At 33.4% G+C, this 23,908-nt stretch overlaps 1 protein-coding gene across 4 annotated transcripts in view; it reads right to left on the reverse strand.

Annotated features, from left to right (window-relative positions):
* WRN (WRN RecQ like helicase) overlaps positions 1-23,908 on the reverse strand; it is a 118,105-nt gene that overhangs the window by 66,230 nt on the left and 27,967 nt on the right. For 3 of the 4 annotated variants that reach the window (XM_074329690.1, XM_074329689.1, XM_074329688.1), the window contains exons 4-15: positions 23,662-23,807; positions 23,044-23,192; positions 22,143-22,292; positions 20,945-21,014; positions 14,997-15,111; positions 10,134-10,554; positions 8,007-8,087; positions 5,412-5,550; positions 4,056-4,131; positions 2,471-2,538; positions 1,405-1,513; positions 755-823 (exon numbers count right to left, since the gene is read on the reverse strand). In XM_074329690.1, coding sequence (XP_074185791.1) covers positions 755-823; positions 1,405-1,513; positions 2,471-2,538; positions 4,056-4,131; positions 5,412-5,550; positions 8,007-8,087; positions 10,134-10,554; positions 14,997-15,111; positions 20,945-21,014; positions 22,143-22,292; positions 23,044-23,192; positions 23,662-23,807 — 1,593 coding nt within the window. The remainder of the gene's footprint in view (positions 1-754; positions 824-1,404; positions 1,514-2,470; positions 2,539-4,055; positions 4,132-5,411; positions 5,551-8,006; positions 8,088-10,133; positions 10,555-14,996; positions 15,112-20,944; positions 21,015-22,142; positions 22,293-23,043; positions 23,193-23,661; positions 23,808-23,908) is intronic. The other variant, XM_074329691.1, reaches the window with a different exon arrangement.

Below are 23,908 nucleotides of genomic sequence, written 5' to 3' on the forward strand. Positions count from 1 at the left end.
TGGGAAAGGACGTGAAGAACTTTCTGGAGTGACAGTAATATTCTATATTTTGATAGGGGTTTGGGTTACATATTTATATGCATTTATCAAAACTCAGTAAATACATGCTTGTATGTTTGTATTTGAATATACCAGGAGTGTCAAAAAAATGTATACACATGACTTGTCTTCATCTTTTCTTATCGGTATATGTGGAGCATTACAATTTTAATACAGTTTTTCCTTTCTTAAAATGTGTATACATTTCTTTGGCACTGTGTGTGTGTGTGTGTGTATTAGTGTACACATACATGTATTTTTGTGTGTGTCTGACAATTTTATTCTTGTTAGGAATTATGTCATAATGGGGGATTAGTGGGGCAAGAGATCTAGAATCCAGTCCCTGGTCAGCCATTAATTCATTGAGTGAGTGCCTGGGCAAATTACTTTCTTTGAGCCTCAGTTTCCTGTAAAGTGAGGCAAAACTATACATCTGTAAAATGAGGCAAAAACTAGAAATTGTCCAAGTTCTCATCCAAAACCAAAATTTTACAATCCTATGATTACAATGTTCACCTTACAGTCCAAAAACCAAATTTCTTTAAATGTGAAAGATTTTAAGATTAACAGTTCTGCAAATGTACTATAAAAAGAAACTACATCTTTAAATCATGGACATTTTGTTCATACATTCAATAAAATTTTTTATGTACAATATTCTCTCAGATACCATAGACATATGACCACCTGATTAGAAATAATAAAAATTACTCACAATTTAATATCCTGTAGGACATTTTTTGACTGTGCTGATCCCAGCAAACAAGCTGAAATGTTGGACAGTCTATAAGAAAGAAAACAAATATTCTGGAGCCATGTACACACTACATATACCAACTTCATTCTTAAGTGAGAAGAAATAAAGAAATATAATGATGCACATTCCTCTTCTTTGCAATTCTCACTCATTTCGTAACTCATTAATCTGATAAACAAATTCCTTCAAAGGCCATATGAGAAAGCAGGTTGTAAAGGGGGGTTTTTTAACAAAAATTGCAAACGCAAGTTAAAAAAGTTTAAAATTTTTTCATCACTAAAATACAGACTTCCATGTATACACTTCATATTGAGCTGAAGAGCGAGAGTAACTAAAAGAGAAAATAATTTTGAGATAGACAATTTAAACTGGCATAAAGTTTGCTTTTAAAAAAATTTTTTCAGGGCCACTTGGTGGCCTTGAATTACAGAGATCTCAAAAAAGAAAGTGAGTTCTTCCATTAAAGTGTCATTTATTATTTATAAAGATAAAGCAACACTTACAGAAATGTGTTACTGGGAACTAGATTTTAATATCCATGATAGATCAGATGTTTCCTTCACAGAAGGAAAAAAAAGAGATAATATGGCAATGAAAACATTACTTACTCAAGCTGGAGCACTTGGTCTTCCATCAAAGAAATAAGAGGAGAGATGACAAGACCAATTCCGCCCATATAAACAGGTGGATACTGAAAGCATAAACTTTTTCCATATCCTTGAAATAAAAATAATACATATTGAAATAAAAATAAAACTTTGATACTTTGATTTCTTCTTGCAACATACTAATGGTCACTTACTAATATGCTACCTTCCCAAGAGCAAATTCTTGTATAAATTTAAGCATCTACTCTCAGGTCACTCTCTTCTGTATGTTACACTACTTGTGTTTGTACAGCAGTCCCCCCTTACCCACAGGGCATATGTTCCAAGACCTCCAGTGGATGCCTGAAACCATGAATAGTACTGAACTCTATAAATACTATGGTTTTTTCTTATACCTACCTACCTACCTGTGATAGTTTAAATCATAAATTAGGCACAGTAAGAGATTAACAGTAACTAATAATAAAATAGAACAATTATAACATTATACTGTAATAAAAGTTATGGGAATGTGGTCTGTCTCCTCTCTGCCAAAATACTTTATTGAACTGTACTCATCTTTTCACTTAAAGGAAGTACTTTACAGCTTCTCTTTGGCATATCCAAATTGCCAGCATCACTATTCTTGCACTTCGGGGCCATTGCTAAGTAAAATTAGGGTGACTTGAACACAAGCACTGCAATACTGTGATAGTTGATCTGATAACTGAAATGGCTACTAAGTGACTGTTGGGCAGGTAGTGTACACAGCATGGATATGCTTGACAAAGGGAAGATTCATATCCTGGGCAGGATAGAGTGGGACTGTGTGAGATTTCATCATGAGACTCAGAAAGGTGGGCATTTTGAAACTTATGAATTGTTTATTTCTGGAACTTTCCATGCGGTATTTTCAGACAGTGGTTGATTGTAGGTAACTGAAACCACAGAAAGTAAAACCGTGTATAAATGGGAACTACTTACTTTATTTGCATTTTGAGAGTTTAATGAAAGATTAGGCATTTCCAAATCTTTAAATTTTATTTATTAAATGATTAAACTATTTATTTGCTTAAGTATAACTTACCAGTTGCCATGACAACAACATTATCTCTTCTTTCTTTCAACACAGAATGAATCACTTTCCACTGAACTCTGGAGGATAAAAAAGCAAAAAGCTATTTTGTTTTACTAATAAGAAACTCAAAGGACAAGCTGAAACTCATTTAATTTTTTCATTTCCTCTAATAGCATTTCTTTTATATTTTTTATCTTCAATATAAAAATGTATGAACCCTAGAACTTTAAATGAAGACACCCATTTGATCAATCTCCCACTCAAACTGACTGAACAACTAGGAGTTTCAATTGGTATATGTATTAGGTTTTATTACAGATATCTAAAGTGTAAAATAAATTTCAAGGTTCAAACTAGATTTCCAATAGCATCATTGATTTAAAATAAATAAGAGAAACTATCCAGCGGCAAGGATTGACTGAGAAGGAAAATGAGGAAACTTTCTGGAGTGATCATAATGTTCCATATTTTAATAGGGGTTTAGGTTACATGGGTGGATGCAAGTGCACTTAAGATTTGCAAATGTACACTTAATGTTTGACCATTTCCTTCTATTTAAATTTTACATCAAAAGAAAAATAAATAAGTATTTAACTATAGTTAATGACTTATATGCTGAAGTATTTAGAGGGAAGCATAACGATATCCACAATTAACCTTGAGATGAATTTTAAAAACTGGAGGAATTAAGAAATGGATAGAGAGATGATCGATGTATCAAGCAAGTATAGTAAATGTGATAAAGCAAGTATAGTAAAATGCTGAATATACAGTTACTCATAGTAAAAAAAAATTCCAACTTTACTGTGTATCTTTGAACTTTAAAAAATAAAATATTACGGAAAAAATCAAATGGAAAAGTGATCTTCTGGTGTGGTGATAATGACCTATTCTTTCTTATCTGAGAGCTGGTCACAGCGGATGCCTAGTATGTGAAAATCCATTGATCTGTACATTTATGTGCACTTTTCTGTACACGAGACACAGTTTATTTTTTTTTTTAATTTTAAAATCAAAAGGAAAACGGAAAGAAATGCTTCCATGGATTAAATTTTAAATTCCCAGAATAGAAAAACTCCAGTCTAGATTTTTACATTCTTATTAGTTTGATTCAAATTTACTTGTTCCTCATCTCGTTTCAATACTTGAAAGATGCCCCCTTAGATGTAAATACATTTGAATATATTAAAACTAAAAAGATTATCACTGTTCTTCAAACTGTTGTCTTATGAATTTCTATTACATCAGCATGGTTTGGACAATAAGATGCACAAAATAGGCACACAGGTATTTAATGAAAAACAAGTCACCATTAAATTAAGATTCACTTATTAATGTATTTAAACTAGTTTCTACCCAGCACTCTCTATGGTCAGGAAAACCATTTTTTCCTTGCTTAAAAAAATAATTTACAGATATGAATTTTATATAACTATTACTTCAAAATAAGTGTGCAGTCACTTATAAGAAATACAGTGTGGCATGTATAAACTATAAGTTGTGCTGTTACTGTTAAATAGGTGGATTCTTAGCCTTTATTCCCTTGTGAAGAAAACAGTAAATATGCAATTTAATTAATTGAGATTATACTCACGGCTTAAAACTGGAATGGCCAAAGTAGGTCTTGAGGCAAGTAATTTGATCTGCATTAGGTTCTGGTATTGAATGGTCTTAAAATAAAACAAAATGTGCATTTATGTTAAAAATAGAGGTACATAGGGTGAGAGGGAATAAAAGCTTTATTTCATTGGTTTCTTGTAAAAACTACAGTGATAGGTACCAAAGGTAATTGTTTTCTGTCTTTTAAATTCAACCAATTTGGTCGTCTGGGTACCAGTCATGCCTCCAGGTAAACACCTTGAGAAAGACCTAATGCTAAGGCTTAGAACTTTGTTGTGGTTCATACTTTGCCAGCACTGTAAAAAAAACAATGTTTTAGTATTTGCTATACTTCTAAAAACTAACATTTAGACCCAAGCTATATATAAATCCAAATTTTATAATAAACCATCTTTCAACTAATGGTAATCAGAAATTACACTACAGTCACAAAATCCACAGATAAAATATAATCTTCATCTTAGTTACCATTCCACCAAATCTTTGATCAAAATTCTAACTGTATACAGAAGGGAGTTAGTTAATTTTACCCAACTGATTTTCATTTTCTGCTCAGTTTGAAAGATTCACTAGTGGCCAAGAAAGAACACAAAGAATCAAGATAATTCATCTCTGAACAAATGAAAATCCAATATTATACTTCTCAGCTTTAACAATTCTAAATAGAAAACTAAATTGATTTGGAGATATTATGTCTGCATTTAATACAAGAAAACAAAGGGAAAAACATTTTTTAACATCTTCACATGTTTTCCACCTACAAAATGTATTTTAAATTTGCACGTTATAATATTGATGAAATAGAGCTCTAGATTTATGAGAAGACTCCAAAGTTTGCCGTAATAAATACTGTTACATTTAAATAATAGGAGATTCACTTAGTGGCTTCTTTACTATAGTTAGGACACACAGTAGGAAAATTAGTCCATTTTGCTATTTGAAATTGTGCCAGTTATTTTAAGTAATAAGCTAAGAAACAGATACTGTGTATCTATGTCATTTATAATAATGTTTAATGTAAGTAATTTATGATTTTTTTATTAACATTTTTTATGATTTTGATAAACAGAATATAAAATTCAGGATGAAACGTTTCACATCACCATAGTCACCAAATGATACAACCCTTCTATAACTCTATTTTTATAAATAGAGTTATTGTGCTTTATGAAGACCAAAGCACTAAGGGATTTAATGACAAGTTTTTAAGATCTAATTAACTATATGCCACAACATCCTTGACCTTCAAAACATTTAAAAACTGGACCGTTAATGAAAGTCATTGATAGGTATCAGAGGTGAGTTATTTCAAACATAGCACAGTGCTTACCTTCATCATCTTCTTCTTCCTTTTCAATAGCTTCAACCTCATCTTCATTTTCTTTAGAAAGAACATCGAGATTTCTTTCCACTTCTGTGCATGTTGAATGAATTGGATCTACCATGCCACTATTTAGGTCTTCTAAAGACTGAAAGTTTAAAACTAATTTTAAAACCATTGATGGTGTCGTATCTTTTTCACCAAACACAAAAGAAGTATAATTAACAGAACCTACAATTTTGTTCAAAGCTGGCAGATGTACAAGGAATACCACAAAAGAACATGCGTGCTCCAGTTTAAATATGTATGTGCTTAAGAATGGTTTCTAAGGCACAAGGCCAGAGATGGAATACTTTCAGCATAAACAGGGTCATTAATAGCATATAATGAACTGCACCTGGGGAGAGTTATCATAAATTATGAATTTATATAATTTAAAACATGTTCTTCTTTATCATAATTCAATGTTTTCAATTCCCAAGTGGTAAATGTGGGTTTCAATGTTATTTTTGTAATGAATTCCTCTGTATCACGTCAGTCACATTGATTTTGAGTTTATACTATAAGCAAACAATAAATGTGTTTCTGGAATTGTCAAAACAGAGCAGAAAAGATTCAAATAATTTTAAGAAAGAAACATTATAAATGTGACATAAAGTTTTTTGGTTTTATTTTGGCTTGAGTATATCTGATTTCTTCCCCTAAATGAAAGTTGTCTATTTAAAGAATATTAGGATAGTTCAAAATTGTTTCATTTGTAAATTTTTTACTGGGAAGTGACAGGAAGAATTATTAAACCACAGTTCTTATTTTTTTCTGTTTATAAAACTTCCATTTAATAAATTTGACTTTAAAGGTTTTTTTTAAAAGTGTATTCATTTCAGGCCTAGAAAAGGGGGGAAAAAGTGATTTTGTTTCTTGTTTTTTATTCAAGTCAACAAACATACTTAGAAAAGAATTTTGAAAATACAGTTCTCTCAGATGGGCCTCCAGATTAATTCTAAGAGGTTCAATATGTAAGTTTATAGAAGTCCTCAAGTATCCTACAAACATACTTAAATAGTATTCTTCAGAGAAATGGTTAATCAATAGAGGAACATGATTTAGCAGTTTATGTCTATTATTACTAATATTAGTAATTAGCTAATATTTATTAGCTAATATTTATTAAACACTTACAAAAGACCAGGCTCTGTACTAAGCTCTCACAAGTAACAGCTTAAATAATAATTACAACTGTTAACTGAGTAACAAACTTGCTCAAAATCACACAGCTAATAAATGGAGAAGCTGGGATTCAAACCTACATCTAAAATCAGAATCCACATTCCTAATCACTACTCATTACTCTGCCTCAAAACTGAAGAATTAAAAACCTAATCTCATTTCATAAAAGAAACATCACATTGATCTAAAAATGAGGAACAAAAAGTATGCATAATGGTGAACTTCTGTATTTTCATTTTTCACTTAATTAGGCTGAATTTAGGCTTTTTTCCCCCTAATTATTCATCTTTGGTTCACAACACCTGACAAACAAACTGGAGCTTAGGTGATAGAGTAGAAAATACATAAATTATAAAACAGTAATTTCAATATTGGTAATGGGAAAACTGAACCATTTAAAATATTAGAAAATTATTTACAAAATACAAAGTACCCATAGTAAATAAAACCAAAGAAAGAAAGAAGAATACTGAACGTATAAAAACAGAACTTCCAAATAAAAGGGGATATATGGGGTCTGACAATTAAGTTCGTGAACTTGTTGCAATGATGTTGCTAACCTTTTTTGATATCAGTGGGATCATGAATTTGTACCAACTGGACAAATAGTTAACCGAGTTTACTATTTGGAGGTGCTGAAAGGCTGCATGAAAAAGTCAGACGACCTGAACTTTTTGCCAATAATTCATGGCTCTTGCATCACAATAATGCACCAGCTCACACAGCACTGTCTGCGAGGGGGTTTTTAGCCAGTAAACAAATAACTGTATTGGAACACCCTCCCTACTCACCTGATCTGGCCCCAATTGACTTCTTTCTTTACCCAAAGAGAAAGGAAATATTGAAAGGAAGACATTTTGATGACATTCAGGACATCAAGAGTAATACAATGACAGCTCTGATGGCCATTCCAGAAAAAGAGTTCCAAATTGCTTTGAAGGGTGGACTAGATGTTGGCATCGCATAGCTTCCCAAGGGGGAATACTTCGAAGGTGACCACAGTGATATTCGGCAATGAGGTATGTAGCACTTTTTCGAGGAATATTCGCGAACTTAATTGTCTGACCTTTGTACATAAATGGGAAGAAAGGGAAACCTATGCTGGAGAGCTGAATCACTACTCACATTTCAGAAAAAGACTAAAAGAAAGTGATGTAATTGTTTTCTAGTATGTAAAAATTGGTATATCGCTACTAAAACATTATTTATAGACCATATAAAGATATAAAGAAATATGAATTAGAAAACAAAATCTAATGTTACATGATTGATAGCAATCTCACCGTGATGGGACCAGTTTAGAACTAAGTAACATTTTATTTAATTAAATTTCCTTTGGATAGATTTGGAAGTAATTTTCTATAATTTTAAACATACCTTAAGCATTGCCATTTCTAAATCTTCATCACTTTCAATTACATAAGATGTATCCTCTTCATTATCATTGGAAGATAAATGCTTTAAAAAAAAAAGAATTCAAAGATTAATTTCCCATCTAATTGACTCCATACCCTCTTTTCTACAAAATATAGCTCTCTTGTCTAATAGGTAAATTTGTAATATATATTTTTGGGTTTATACGATAAGAAGAGAGAAAGAAAATAAGGAAGAGAAGGTTGTAGGGAGGAAGAAAGAGGAGGAATAAACATAGAAACAAAGAACCAAATAAAAAGAGAAAGAAAGAAATGCAACTGGAAAGATAGACAAGATAAACAGACTTGAAATAAAGCCCACACTCTAAATGAGAATACAAAGACAAGTTCAACTATGGTTAAACAATGTCAAATTGTGTTTCCCAAACTTTTTGAGTCCAAGAACTTCTTTGAAAGGTTGAAATTTTCTGTCCAAAGCCAGGAACAATAGTTGTTCTTTTCTATCCATTGATTTTAAAAAGATCATAAAAAGCTACTATGATTGTAAAACTACTTTTACGTAAATCACTATTTTACAGATAGTATCTACATATATTTTAAAAACAGCATCAGATAATTATTTATTTAGCCAGTGCTGATGTTTGGATATGAGGAACCTTTGTAATAATTTGGCAATACCCAGGAAGTAAGTGTCCTACAGCATGGGAACCTGCGTAGAAGATATCCACAAAAGAAATACAGAAGAGAGGACACCCACCAAAATGTCTAATCTTTAAACTATAGGTAGGAAAAGAAAGTATAGTCTTAAATATCCTGCAAAAATTAAGCTTTAAAAGAAGATTTTAAAACAACTTTTATACAAGAAGAGAAAAATTTATTTTTTAAACGGGGTCTTTAACGAATAAAGGGAAAAAAATACTAATAATTATTACACAGTAAAAAATGGCAATAATTGGAGTAAATGATGTCAGTCAGACCATAATTCCATATGAAACATCGTTTTAAACTGTACACATATGAAATTTCTAGAAAATTAAAGAGTAATGCAGATGTTAGCAAAAGACGTTTCCCAAAAAGGAATCTGTTTTACAAATTGTCAGCATGAGAATAGTTTGAAAACAATTTTAAAATAAAGTGTATTTATATGCTGATAGAAATGATTACTAATAATAACAAAAACATAAAGAATTTCTCAAACACTGAGACTTTGATTGCCATTAGAACTGAGAGAGAAATAACCCTATTAAATGACTTTTAAATCTAATTTTAAAAAGCTTACAGATGTAGTTATTGTAAAAAAAAAGTATAAAATTCTACTGAATACGGGTATCACAGATAATTTTTAAAACTAATAAAAAATGAATGAGATAAAAATATAGTTATATGATGTCTCTTTTTATGATCTGTCTTTACAATAAAAGAAACATTCCTCTATACAATTTCATTATTTGAAAAAAATATACTTAACATGGCCAAGAGAAAAACAAAATCTCACAAACTAATCAAATCAGAACATAATTAGAAATCAAAACATGAAGTTGAGAGAGAATATAGAATGTTTAACAATAATCTATTAAAAAAAAAACACAGGTCACTGACTTTCCATATGACAGTAAATGTTAGTGTCAAGCAAAAACATCCATTTATGAGGAATCCTCTCATAATAGCAAGTAAAGAAAATCTGTATGAGGAAATAAAAATACTCCCAAAAATTAAGTTCATAAGAGTAAACACTAGTAAATATGTAGGGAATCCAAAAAAAAAGCAGATATGTATTATGTAAGAATCAGAAGAGCTAAAATAATATTTTACAACAAATGCCTACTGACACCATGAAATCTTTCCACTATAAGACTATAAGATGTTTCTTATTATACCAAGTCAAGAGAAGCAAAAAATATGGCTTACAAGTCAAGCCAGCCTATTTTCTATTTTTATAAATACTTTTACTGAAATGCAGACAAGCTCAATTGTTTACTTTTGTCTATAGTTGGCAGAATTGAGTCATTACAACACAGACTGTGCAGTCTACAAAGCCTAAATATTTACTATCTGTCCCTTTAAATTAAAAAAAAAAAAATCAGCCAACCCCTACTAGTGAATGAGAATTGTTTTCTCTTTATTTAGTTACCTCAGGAAATTGGCAAGTAACATCACTAAGGTCGTTTTCCTGAGGCTGCTGTTCCAAAATTTTGAGTTCATATTCTTCAGTACCTAAGGACATCAAATAAATTCCTTCTGTATTCTCTTTCAAGTTAATGTCTTCTAGTCCATCTTCAAATCCACCTCCTCGTTTCACTCCATTTCCATGCACATTTTCTCCATCATGTGTAATTAAATTATCAAGTGCTGTGTCCCATGTCTCATCTTTAACTTTAGTGAAAATTTCACCTTCTTTATTTTGTTTCTGTTGTACTCTACCAGCAGGTGGATCTTCCAATGGTAATAAGTTACAATTCCTTCTGGGCCTCAATTCAGTCTCAGTAGAACCAAGTATCATCTTCCTCACTGAATGTAGATTTTCTGAAATATCCTTCAACAGTATAGAAACCCTAAAAAAAAAAACAAAGTTAAGAAAAGTTCATTCAACTTTAATTGCATTAACTATAAGGACAAGTTTTAATGCTTTTGAATAAGTAGCAGCTTTCTAAACTGACCTCCACTTAAATACACATTAGATTAAGGTTGCTCTTCATTCCCTACTGCCCACTATACGTATGCTTATCGCTGGCAGGCTGCTCTCTAGTACAGCAACACACTTCTGCATTCAACAGTTTACTGGTATGCTTATTAAGTACAGCAGTGTTTGGTCCCAAACTAAATATTTATGTCAGCCATACTTTTGATGGTAATTAATTTAATTAAATGTAAATCAAATCAGTGTGATACATGACCACCAAAAAAAAACGAATGCTATTTCACTGAATTCTAAGTTGAACATATGGAAAGGCTCAGCAAATGCCTTTTTAAAAAAAAGTTCTGTCTGAGTAACTAGTTAAAATAACTATAAAAGTTTGGAGGAAAAATATTAGGACTCTGCATTCAGATTGCTTCAAGTGTCTGAAGTTTTCTCTCCATTTTAAAGAAACTGAAACTGGAAATTGTAGGTGATACATATTGATGTTTGAAACAAGAAACTGCAAAACTCCAAAGAGCAGGCCAATATTTAATGAAAAAGCCATGATGTATGCCAAAAGACTAGGAACACATACATATTAATATGTTAAGTTAAAAGAAAATGTTTATGATCCCATGTTTTACCTCATTTTTTCCATTTACTGATCAAACTAGTCCCAAATGCAAGACCTAAGAGTGCTTACGATATTCGAAAATGATGCTGTTTTGCATCTTCAAAAATCTCAAAACTAGAGACATATTCTTTATAATAGAAAAAAATTTCCTTCACTGGGCAAATGTAAGAAGTAAAAAAATATGGAGAAGATGTATATAAATAAATATGAACTGAATTTCTTAACTCTTTCTTTATAGTTGCTAATATAACTTTTTTTTTTTTCAAGTCAAGTTGTTGTCCTTTCAGTCTTAGTTGTGGAGGGTGCAGCTCAGCTCCAGGTCCAGTTGCCGTTTTCTAGTTGCAGGGGGCACAGCCCACCATCCCTTGCGGGAGTCGAACCAGCAACCTTGTGGTTGAGAGGACGCACTGCAACCAACTGAGCCATCTGGGAGCTCAGCAGCAGCTCAGCTCAAGGTGCCATGTTCAATCTTAGTTGCAGGCCCCGCTGCCCACCGTCCCTTGCGGGACTCGAGGAGTTGAACCGGCAACCTTGTGGTTGAGAGCCTACTGGCCCATGTGGGAATCGAACCAGCAGCCTTCGGAGTTAGGAGCACGGAGCTCCAACCACCTGAGCCACCAGGCCAGCCCGCTAATATAACATTTTAAGTAAGTGACTTTATACAGCTATATTATAAATAGTCCTGGTTAACTGGAGAGAAAAACCACTGCCAGAGTGTAAAATGAAGCACGCTATCTTGCCTGTTGGTTATGGGCCTTATTCCAGCAATTTTTAGTTACTTCACAAAAGTAGAAATTTGAGGGAGAAAAGGAAATATAATGATCAAAGAGACATGCTTTACTATGTAACTAATGCTTGTGTTTAGCTCTTCTAATTTTTTTGTATTAAAATCAATACTTAATAAAATCTAACATGACTTTTAAAGTTTTTATACTGATGATTCAAATAAAGATTTGATCATTCATGGGAATAAACTATTAAAAATGCTGAGTTGTTTCATGAATTATTTCCACACTGAAAAATAGCACTATTAACAATACTCCAAAGTTGGGCTCAAGCTTAAGTTGACCAAATCTAGATCAATATAAACATAGGCAAAATTAAATTTAAACCTAAAATCTCAGTAATTCTAACAATCTAAAACTCTTCAAATCTTATAAAGAACATTTAGCATTATACACAGGTATTCAAATATAAGACATGTATGTAAATACATTAGTCGGAACAGATAAGTGACACAGTTTGTTAAATGCACAAGGAGTGTTGTGACATATAAACACAGCAACAATGAGTGACACATAGATTGGCAAGATTGCAAGGGCTCACTTATCCTGTGCCAACATCAGAGAATAACGTGTTTTATGTAAGATAACTATTTACTCTAAATAATACCAAAAGCTGTCCTGCCTTCTTCAGTAAGGCACAGTGTACTTTTCCTTCTTTCTTAGGATTGTTATTATGTGTATTACGTAGTAGCCTGCAGACAACCTAAGCACCCAGAAGCACCCAGCAGACCGTCAAGTGCATGACAGCAATACAACAGATATGTACTGAATTTAAATCAATGACTCAATATAGTCCAATACCTTCCCAGGTCCACTGGAAGCATAAAGCTGTTCCCTTTTGTGACAAATCTCTATTCTAAAAGTTCTTACTTCTAATTTTTATAGTTTTGGCCACTCCTTCAGAGACAGCCAACTGTAATCTCCAGATTTGTCATGTGCATACCATTCCTTATCCATACCTGGTTTTCATTTTAACTGGATACTTGCAAACTGTATCTGTAAACGAAAAGCAAATATGTTCTGAATGTAGCCTCACATACTCCACTACAAATGCAGTCAGGTGAATTCATGCTTAGAGCATGTATTATGGCTATTCAGATGCCTTTTTTGTTCCCTCATGGCTCTGAGGTATAATCTACATAATTAGGTATTGCTGAAGAGTTGTTACAAAGAACCTGAAATAAGAGATTTAACTAGTTCTTGTTTTGGCACTTAAACTTTACAAGATCTATCTTTACTAAAAATGAATCCAGTCTTTCCCATTCTCAAGTTTTAAGGAAACCTATTTAGCTTTGGTATTATAAAGCAAAGCATTAAAGCATATGTAATTTACATTCAATAGGTATTTTAATTGCCAGAACAAAAATCTGAAATGTATGTAAACATCATGTAAAAGGTAATTTCTCATTTTCATGGAGAGAAAAAAATGTGAAAATGAATAAGAAATGGTTTTACTGGTACCCTTCCCATTTGAGAGTTACATCTTTCAGAAATTCTCAAAATCATATTAAAAACTACTAAACCAAATTTGTAGAAGGAAAAAAATGACTTCGAAAAAGAGCTGAATTTCTATATTCTATTTGGAAATCTCTCAATCAAAATATATCACAAATCTCATCCAAAACAGAATACATTAACATTCATTTTGTCAGAGTCAGAATTCTATTTCAACCGCTTCATATTTCTACAAAGCATTTTTGCCTCAAAATTATATTACCACACTGTATTCATTCACTGTTCAAGAGCAATCCTGCTTTTAGAGATTTAACAAGGAAGTCATTCAGCAAGTAAGACTAGGGCAAGACCTGGTTCCAAAAAAGAGCTAGCTACACAGCACCAGTAGACCCATGTCTGTTAATCCAAATATCTCAAGTTATCTAGTACATTAGCTCTAAAATGATCTTTAAAAGCTGAATGCCTCCTGTTCTAATAGTGAACTGACTAGGTGGAATTTTTTATATAATAATCAGATAATAAGGGGAAAATTGAAGCTGTAAATACAAAAGTTTTTATTTATAGATTTCAAGTGAACAAAATATAATTAAATGAAAGATGCCCATAGAAACAAAGAAAAAGATAACTTTGACTCTTAAATATTTTCCTTCACGTGGACTTATGAACTTTATTTTGCTTTGTTTCATAAAACATCCTACAAAGCAGACAGAAAAGCCTTAAACTTTTTTATGTGTGGACGGGAAAGGGGCCACGTATTAAACCTGACAAGCTCAGGAGACTGAAAATAACCACATAAGATGGTGTAAGCATAAAAAAAATTTCCTAATTACGTGGGCCATGGCAGGAAGTCACATCTTTAGCTTCCTTCATAAAGGTAATCTGTGCCTGTAAGTGGGCCTGTTGTTTTTTTGCAGCTAAAATAACCTCTTTGGAATGTCAGTAATCCCCCCGCCCCAACCAGAGCAGGAAAGTACAGAATCCCTCATTATTATTCTTGTCTTTTGATCAACATGCCTAATGAGAACTATTAACTATCCTGTACCCACCTATGTGAAAGAAGTACCTGTCTCTCCAATTTACTTTTATCCAATCCCAGAGATTTCCCCACTTGCTTTCTCCCACCCCCTTAATCTATCACCAACGGATTTCATGTAACCTTCTTCTTTTGATTTTATGTATAAAATAAGCTGCAAACCGCCATTTCGCAAAGCACTTTCTCAGTCCGCTGAGATTTTGCTTCCCAGCAATTGTCGTCAGTTTGGCTCAAATAAACTCTTATATGCTTTCTCTTAGGCTGGATGTTTTTTGTTGACAGATGCATAATTTAACAATTGGAAAGATATCTCTCAAATTCATACATCGGTCTGTGTGCATGTATTAAAGCAAATTTATGGGTCTACTTTAATGAACAGTAATTCCTCATAGATAGAAAAACACAATAAAAACAGACAGAACTGATTTAAAACAAAAAACAAACAAACAAAAAAACAGAAGATATTTAACCTCTGTGGATTTTCCAATTTTCCGAAACTGTCTGGAAGATGCTTAGCCAGATCCATCATCTCCTCAGAGACTGAAGCCAATTGTTTCTTCATATCACTAGGTAGTATTTCTTCCTCTGGAAAAAAAGAATTAATATTAATCTGCAAACCATAAAGCAGAGATACATATTTAGACATTTATTTAAATAGTATTAGGGCTCACATTTTCATTTTCTTTCTTTAAGTGAATTCCAACAAAAAGACTTCCTTATCCTATCTTCAAATCATCGTAGTCATTTTATTTCCCTTTAAAATTTTTGCTATTTAAATTTTAGAATAAATTCGAAATGATATGCATTCATACATATTACAACCCACTGGTTATCAACCAAGGCAGAAGGAGAAGATAGAAATGAGAATTTGAACTATTTTAAAATCAGAAATTAATATAACACCATGTGGCTGCTACTTATTAAATACAGTTTGGTAAAACATGACCTTCCCCAATAGCCATTCCTCACTGCCCTCATTATCAGTCATCACCAAAAAAAACATGAGGCCTTTCTAATCAGTGATCATCTTCCAAACTCTGAACTTCATTCTGCCTGGCATGTCATTCCCCATCAGTACCACAAAATTGGCTCTCATTTCCCAAACCTTTCCCTGGATTAGAAGTTCTTACTCTTTATTACCATTTACCTTGTCATTCAAAAAGTTCAGCTCCTCGTAAACATGTAACGTATACAATCTGCTCCTCCTGACTGCTGCAGTTATCTTCTGATCTCAAAATCACATCCTTTCATTCATTGAAGATTTTGGCACCTGGTTCACTACCTTTCCCATCACTACTACTCCAGTGATAATTTCTAATGATTTCCACATTCACAGAGATGCTCCACCTAAAAGTGTGACCTTTTCAGTTCTTTGATCCCTCCATTTCCAACAATCTTTTCCTCAGTTAACCTCAGCCACCCATTCCCAAAGCCGTACCCTGGACCTTATAAATGCCAATGAAGTCACCACTTCCAAACTTCAATTGCAAGCATTCCACCCTCTGAATACCAGCATGTTCTCCTTCTTCCAAACAGGCTGTCTCCAACACAACAATTCTTTCACACTTGCAGAACCAAATCCATTGCCCCTACAGCCTTCTTCTTATCTATTATCCTTTCCACTCCCACTCTCCACCACCTTTGACTTTCCCCTTTCTTACCCATATTATAGTAAGCATTCGCTTTTTATGGACTGAACTCATTTGCTCCTTCCTCCCTCCAGGGTATTTACCTGGCAAAATCCCTACTCTAATTAAATCCAGCTTTTTTACCTGTTTGATGTCTAGACCCAAACAGTTGAATACAGCTGAAAATAAAACACATCTATGACGACTCACCTCACATCGCTTTAAATTCATGACACAGATCTCAAGTGAACCCTCAGTAATGACTGCATTTCCCACTCTCAAGATGACTGTTTCATACCTCTTTCTTTCTCTCCAGCATCCAATATCAGTTTGTTTCTCCTTTTACTCAGGGAACAACTCACCTCTTATTTCACTAAGAAAATAGAAACAAGACGAAGAGAACTATCTCATCGTCCTACCTCCAATGGGCTAATTAGTCTGTATTCATATCACTACTCCCATTTATAGCAAAATATCTTGAAAGAGTTATGTCAAATTTTCTACTCCCATTTTCTCCTAAACGGATTCCAAGTCAGCTTTCACAACCCCACCAATACAGCATAGCTGCTTTGGGAAGGGTTACTAACGGTCTCCACACTGTCTAATTGTTAATTCTAGTTCCTCATCACCTCTCTCAAACTCTCCAAGGTATTTAAAATAGTTGGTAACTTCCTCCATTTTCTACACTTAGTTTCTGAACACCACACCTCCTACACTTGCTCCATTACCATTGCCCCTTCTCAGTTCTCTTTGCTGCACTCTCCTCATCTTCCTGAATGTGGGTGTGCCCTTGATGTCAATACTTGAGTCTCTTCGGTTCTTCATTCCATTCACTCCCTATTTTATCTGATTCAGTTTCACTGTTTTAACTCCCATCTTCCTACAGATGATTCCCAAAGTTACATCAGTGTCAACCTTTCCCCTCACCATAGAATCACATTTCCAAGATATGTTCTTAGATATCAAAAGGAATTAAAATTTAGCATGTTCAAAACCGAAATCTAGGTTTTTCTCACCAAAACCTGCTCTTCCGGTAATTTTTCCATTAACAGACCCTTCCATTCAATCAGCTGATCCAACCAAAATATCTGGATTGTTTTCTCAGTCTCTATATCTCACACCTTACAGAGACTTCATTAGCAAATTCTTCACAATATATACATTCAAAACATATGCAAAATCTACCACTTCTCACCACCTCTGTTGCTACCAGCCTAATCCAAACAATTATCATCTCTTGCCTGGACTATTACAACAGCCTCCTAACTGACTTCTCTGCCTAAACACTTGCCCTCTATAGCAGCCAGAAAAATCCTTTTAAAATAAAATTTTAATCATGTCATTCTGCTCCAAATCCTGTAACGGTTTCCCATCACTCATTGTATTTATTTTAATTAATAAAACATGAAGTCACAGCGTATAAGGCTCTAAATGATATGGCCCAAGCTATTTTTCTAGCCTCATTTCCTACTGCTCTCATCCTTACTCATTTGGCTTCAGTTATGCTCAGTGTTCTCAAACAAGGCAAGCAATCACACTCAGAGGCTTTGCCCCTTCTTGCCAGTGTGCCTGCTATGTCCTTCCCTCAGATATCCACGTGGCTCGTTCCCTCTCACTTCAGTCAAGTGAAACAACTGGAACAGTACTTGACCCATAATAAACACTCAACAAATATGTTATATGAACACATTAATATTCCCTTTCCAAAACAAGCTTCTAAAGAAAAGCTGTTTGCACATGCTTTCTCACATTCCTTAGCTCTAACTTAGCCCTCCATTTATGATAATGATTTCCACCCACATCATTCCCTACTCCACTCTTGCTATGGTTATAGCACCTTCTAGTACCGAAGCCTGTGGACTCTTTTCTGGTTTACCAGCACATGCCCCAAAAGACCACTCTTTCCTCAAAACCCTCTTGTGTCACCCAGTACACCAAAGCTGCAGTAAAAGGTTACAAATGATTGCCACATTGCCAAATCTAATGATTAATTCTAAGTCCTCAGTTTCTCAAACTCTCAGAATTTAAAACAGTTGAGTGCATCCTCCTACTTTTTAAAACATGTTCTTAAGTTGGTCTTCTGCACCCCACACCTCCTAATTTCCTTCTATGCCCACAGCAACTCCTCTGGTGGCCCCTCCTCCACGCAAACATTAAATACTATGATTCCTCAAGTTCTTAGCCCCAGTTCTTTATCTCTAACTCCCAATTATTTTTAACTCAAACTGTTTTCTGAGTTACAGGCTGTATGTCTGAGTGCCTCTGGCCACCTCCACCTTGCTATCTCAAAGCCTTCCTTCCTTTAACATACTTAAAATCAACTGCATGACTCCTCATCTCCAAATATGGCTCCTCCTCATCAATATTTTTTATCTCTGTTGCTCATGCCGACAACTCAGAAATGATCCTTGTCACGTGGCTCTCATCATCTCATCAAATTCTGTTGATCCTACTGCCCTATTAAATGTATTCTGAATCTATCCACTTCTCCCTGTCCCCAAGTCAAGTCACCATCACCTCACTTGGATTACGTAGTGGCATAGCCTCCTAACAGATCTTCCGACTGCAACCCTCGCCGTCCTACAATCCATTTTCTGCTCTACAGCGCAAGTCATTACTTAATGTAATTCACGTCACTCCTGTGTTTAAAACCCTCGATAGCTCTTCGCAGGGAATGTAAACTCCTTCACATGACTTACCTGCTTTCCTTTTTCTGCTTCTCCTTCACTTCTCACCCTGCCGTATTTGATGATTCACCACACTGAACTACATGCCTATAGATACCACGAATTCTCTTATCTCTGAAACTTTTGCATCTGTTATCTTCTGTACCTATGACACTTTTCTGCTACTCTTCAGCTAGCTAACTACTGCAATTATCTGAGGTCTTGCCTTAAACATCACTTTCTCCAGAAAATATTCTCTAATACCTCCAAACATGCATTGGACGCCTCTCCTATGTGCTAACATAGCACTTGTTTTCCCACATCATAAGACTCATCTCTCCACACTGGAATTACCTTTTTGTTCTTTGTATTCCTACAAAACTGTAGGTTTTCCTTTCAGGAAACAGATTTATGTCTGTCTTGTTCACTACTGTATCCCTACATTGTAAAGCACTCAACAATATTTAATAAGTGAATAAATACATACTTAACTACTATATCATTTAGTGCTTATTAACTATCACATTGGGAATAACCTAATATTTTAACAGTGAGAAACAATGTGCAAATATCCTCTGATTTTCTAATGTTCTAATCTATTTTTATCCTTTAATAATAAGAAAAAAACAAAATCTTATAATAATATCAAAATTGGTCACTTGAAAATATCATCCATATGTAGACCAGGGAAAGTCAAGACAGGTGAGGTCAACATCTCTGACTTAATATCAGGAAGGAAGGGAGGGAGGGGAAAAAAGTAATGATTATCTTAATTACAATTCATTGGCATCCTACTCAAGTTACAGCACTTCAGATGTCACAAAATACTTAGATATAAAATGTAATAGAGAATAAAAGTGAGGGTCAAAGAATGTAGCATTGCAATGGCAGGTACACAGATACCAGGACTTCCAGTATAAATATATGTTACTTTGGTGAAATAGCTTAAACATTCCTCAGAAGCATTTTCATGACAGACAAAATTGCAAGTGTAACCTAGAAGCAATTCTGCAAACCACAAAATCAGAAAATCATGAATCTCCTCTGTTGAATTCAATTCTATTATGAGTTAAACAAGTTCTTATATCTTGTTATCTAGCTTAGCTTCAAAAACATATTACCTGACTCAGTAATCAAGATAATTTCTAGCGACAGTAACTTGGCTACAGAAAGTCAGCCTGTGCTCATCAGAAGTGGTTTTCCAGGGAGACAAAGAAAGTATAAGAAATCCTCTTATACTTTAACATTTTGTAAAGGAGGGTCTACAACAGAGGGTATGGATCCCTTCTTGTAACAATTATACAGGATATTATATAATTTTATATAATAAGGTCATGCCATATTTTTAAGTTTATTTAGCAAAATCACCTAATTTAATTAACATCTTAACAAACACAATTACTTAAAATCTCTAAGAGGAAGCTACAAGACTAATAATAACAACTACATACAGAGCAATATAGGCGCTTTGAAGAGTGTGTGCCTTTTAGTACCCACAACTATCCTATGAAATATTTTTTATGCTATCGCCCACGTATCACCCACTCAAACATGGGTAAATTCCAGGTCACTTGGCTGGGATTCCACCATTGGTCTATGTGACACAAAAGTCCAGGCCCTTCCAATTTACTACCTTGGTCTGTTATCACTGACCTATCGAGATATCCGAGAAAGGCCCTGAAGTTGAATGAGGCAGCCATTCTTTTTGGAGACAAACAGTAGAGTTATCCCACCCTGGAGAAAATACAGAAATTTAAACCAGGGTACTATAAAGCAGCTTACACACTCCAAATATTTATAACAAGGATGTATACTCTTCAAACTGGGACAAACCTGGTTGTATCACCGATGTTATAAAAGCCACAAAGCCCCAACTCTAGAAGCTTAATAAACAGCAATGCTACAACATTAAAGTAGTTAAGTCCTGCTTTGCCACAAGTAACATGTCTGAAATCCTTATCTTTGGCCAAATAGATCTTAACCTAATGTCAACACTGCTCAGACAGTCGAGAAGTTGTAATAATACTAAATACTTTGCACTTGTATAAATACTGTCTTTTTGGAGATAAACCTAACAAAAAAGCAAATTCAAATGTTATCTTTTATTTTTAGAGCATAACATACCTTTATTTATAGCAAACAACTGTGCATCCTCACCCAAATTTTTTAATTTTTGATAAATGATGAGACCAGCCTATAGAAAAACAGAAAAATGAAAAGTGCATACTAAAATCACCAAAATAAAACTCTGACCCATCTTTACAAAAACCTAAAACAGTGATTCCTGAAGCACCCAAAAAGCTGAATTCAACCTACTGTGTTTCACAGTGATTTAAATGTCTTCATTTTTTCACCATACCAATTGTGAGAATGAAGAAAATAAGCAGTCTATGTTTTAAAAAATAAAAGTTTAAGTTTTCATGTTCTAACACTCAATATTATAAGCAGGTATTAGTCAATCCATAAACAGTCCTTCTTCTAAGTACTGTTAATAGGAACAATCAAGTCACACTGGTTTCTCATGAAAATGCTATAAAATAAAAATGCTATAAAACATGAGCTAGTTATCAAGTTTTATGATTTTTTTAAACAGAACATAAAGAAAATTATTAACTGATTTCTGACAAAATTGAATATTTTTCTGTTTGTAAATAAAAGTTTCCATTCCTAAAGTAGATGAGAAAAAAAGCGGGGGAAACAACAAGATATTCATCTACAAATAAAAGTATGAATTAGGGGAGAAAAATTGACTAGGACATAAAATATACTTCTTGGGAAATAAAAAAACCAATAGTGCTATATATAAAGATAAGCCCAGATTTCATTATGTACGAATATACTATAAATATGAAAATGCATCTAACAGCAGTGGAAAGCTAAGTCTGGAGGCAATTTTTCTAAATTTTTACCACATTTTAAATAGAAAAAATAAGGCCAGTTTCAATATAGAAACTATCTTGTAATTATTTTTATTCTGAAGTTGCTTATAAATCAACATCATCAATACCATTTGTGTGTGCTCAGTCTGAGCTTACTAGCCTTTCATGTTTTCGGAGAACTCACATTTTTTACATACAAATTGGACATTATTTTGGCTTCATGACAATAAAAATAATTAACACTGAACAATCTGTTGATTGGTACTTGTTCATTAATATTGAGAATTAACAGTTTCACTGAAAGTCTTCCTAAGCATTTTTAATGCCAAACCAATTTTAAATGTTTTAGCTGAGTTTGTGCTACTACCACAATAAAATTTTTCTAAAGGAATTTGTTATAGGTTGAAAAAAATGCATCATATCTAAAGATCTTTGGTACATACATAAGCATCAGTGGCTGCATACAGTTTCTGGTCCTCAGTGAGAGGATAATTATTCCAATTGCTACAGCGGATAGACTTGTCTTTCAGAAGCTGTTTACCGAAGAGGTGTTTAACCAAACCATTGAGGCTCCAGGTCTGTCTACATTTCAGCTAGAAGTAATGAACAATCAACATAGCAAAAATTATTTCCTTCTATTTTCAGATATTCCTAAAAACTACCAAATGACCGTGCCACAAATAAAGTTGGAAATGTTATACCAAAATATAAGGCATAGACAGTCCTTAATATATTTCTTGTCATTAAAAAACTCATTTGCAGTCCACATTTATAAGAATTTAATTCTGGAAATTCCCCAATGCAGTTATTAAAATTCTTGGATTATAAAAGTATTGTTCATGGAAAAAAAGTTTAATAGATTGGTAGGCTTTCTACTTCCCAGCCAAACGAATACTTGGCTAAATATGAGAATTTAACCTAATGACAATATTAATAAAATATGTAAAATACGGGCGATGGAACTGATGGTCAAACTGCCACTAAGAGCATGATATCTATCACAAGAGATGCATTATGCTCTCAAAAGAAACAAAAAAAAAATAGGAATTGGGTATTGATATAAATGGATTAAAGAGATAAAATACAATATTTAAATTTGCAAATATGTGAAACAAAGTGAAATAGTACTAATATAGGGGAAGAACTTGCTTAAAGAAACTATTTGCTAAAGCAATAGATTAGAACTGAAGGTTTTCGTTATGGAACACTCATTTGGGACTTCTTTGTTATAAAAACATACAGCTTAAATTATTTTTCCAAAAAGTCTAACATTCAGATAGAAGAGACTTTCTATGAAACACAGATTTATCTTGTTTATGAAAATAATATATGTATTATGGCTACCTTTTCATTGGCAACATCTGTTAGCTCCACAAAACTCTTCAATTTGATATCAAAGTCACGCAGAAGTTTCCACTGATCACCTTCAATTCCAACACCTGCTTTTTTAATTGCTTCATTTTCAAGCAACATTTTTAATCCCTGAGGAAAAACTATAACATTTTATTATTATTTCCATACGTTCTATCAAGTATGATGGACTTATTTTCTACTTATTACACATTCTATGTGTACAGTTAAATCTACGTTCATGTTAAGTTTAAATTCAGAAACACATTCACTATGAGTATTTCTTTTCTTACCTAAAACAAACAGTCCTTGATTGATAAATGACAAGAAAAATAACTAGTTTGAATGCTATCTCTACTAGCACTAAAAGTATAATCCTGGTCATTTAGCCCCTCTAAACTTCAGTTCTCTATTCTCTAAAACAGGAATAATATCAACGATAGAGACGTGAAAATTACGCAAAACGGGTATGAGTCAATCAGATGGAACATAAATACTTAAACATAACGTGATGAGAGAAGTGTCAGGTAATTCAAGAACTTAATTTTATAGAAATAAAGTTAATATAATTATTTACTATATAAAGAAATGAAACAAAGAAAAGATACCAACCTGACATAGAGGAAATATGAAACAAGTAACATTTGCTCTCTGACACACACAACTGAATTAGTGCAACTCTGCTCAGCTTCCCTTTACTGTGTACTGGTGGCCATTCCATGTCAAATCCTACCACATCTCCATCAGACAGACTCATGCTTAAATGGGGAAAAATAACATGAATCAATTACATTAAAATTTTAACTTCTGCATAAGTAAAGACATCATTAAAAAGTTCAAAAACAAGCCACAAATAGTA

Source organism: Rhinolophus sinicus, linkage group LG04, assembly GCF_036562045.2.
Source record: "Rhinolophus sinicus isolate RSC01 linkage group LG04, ASM3656204v1, whole genome shotgun sequence".
NCBI classification, from domain to species: domain Eukaryota; kingdom Metazoa; phylum Chordata; class Mammalia; order Chiroptera; family Rhinolophidae; genus Rhinolophus; species Rhinolophus sinicus.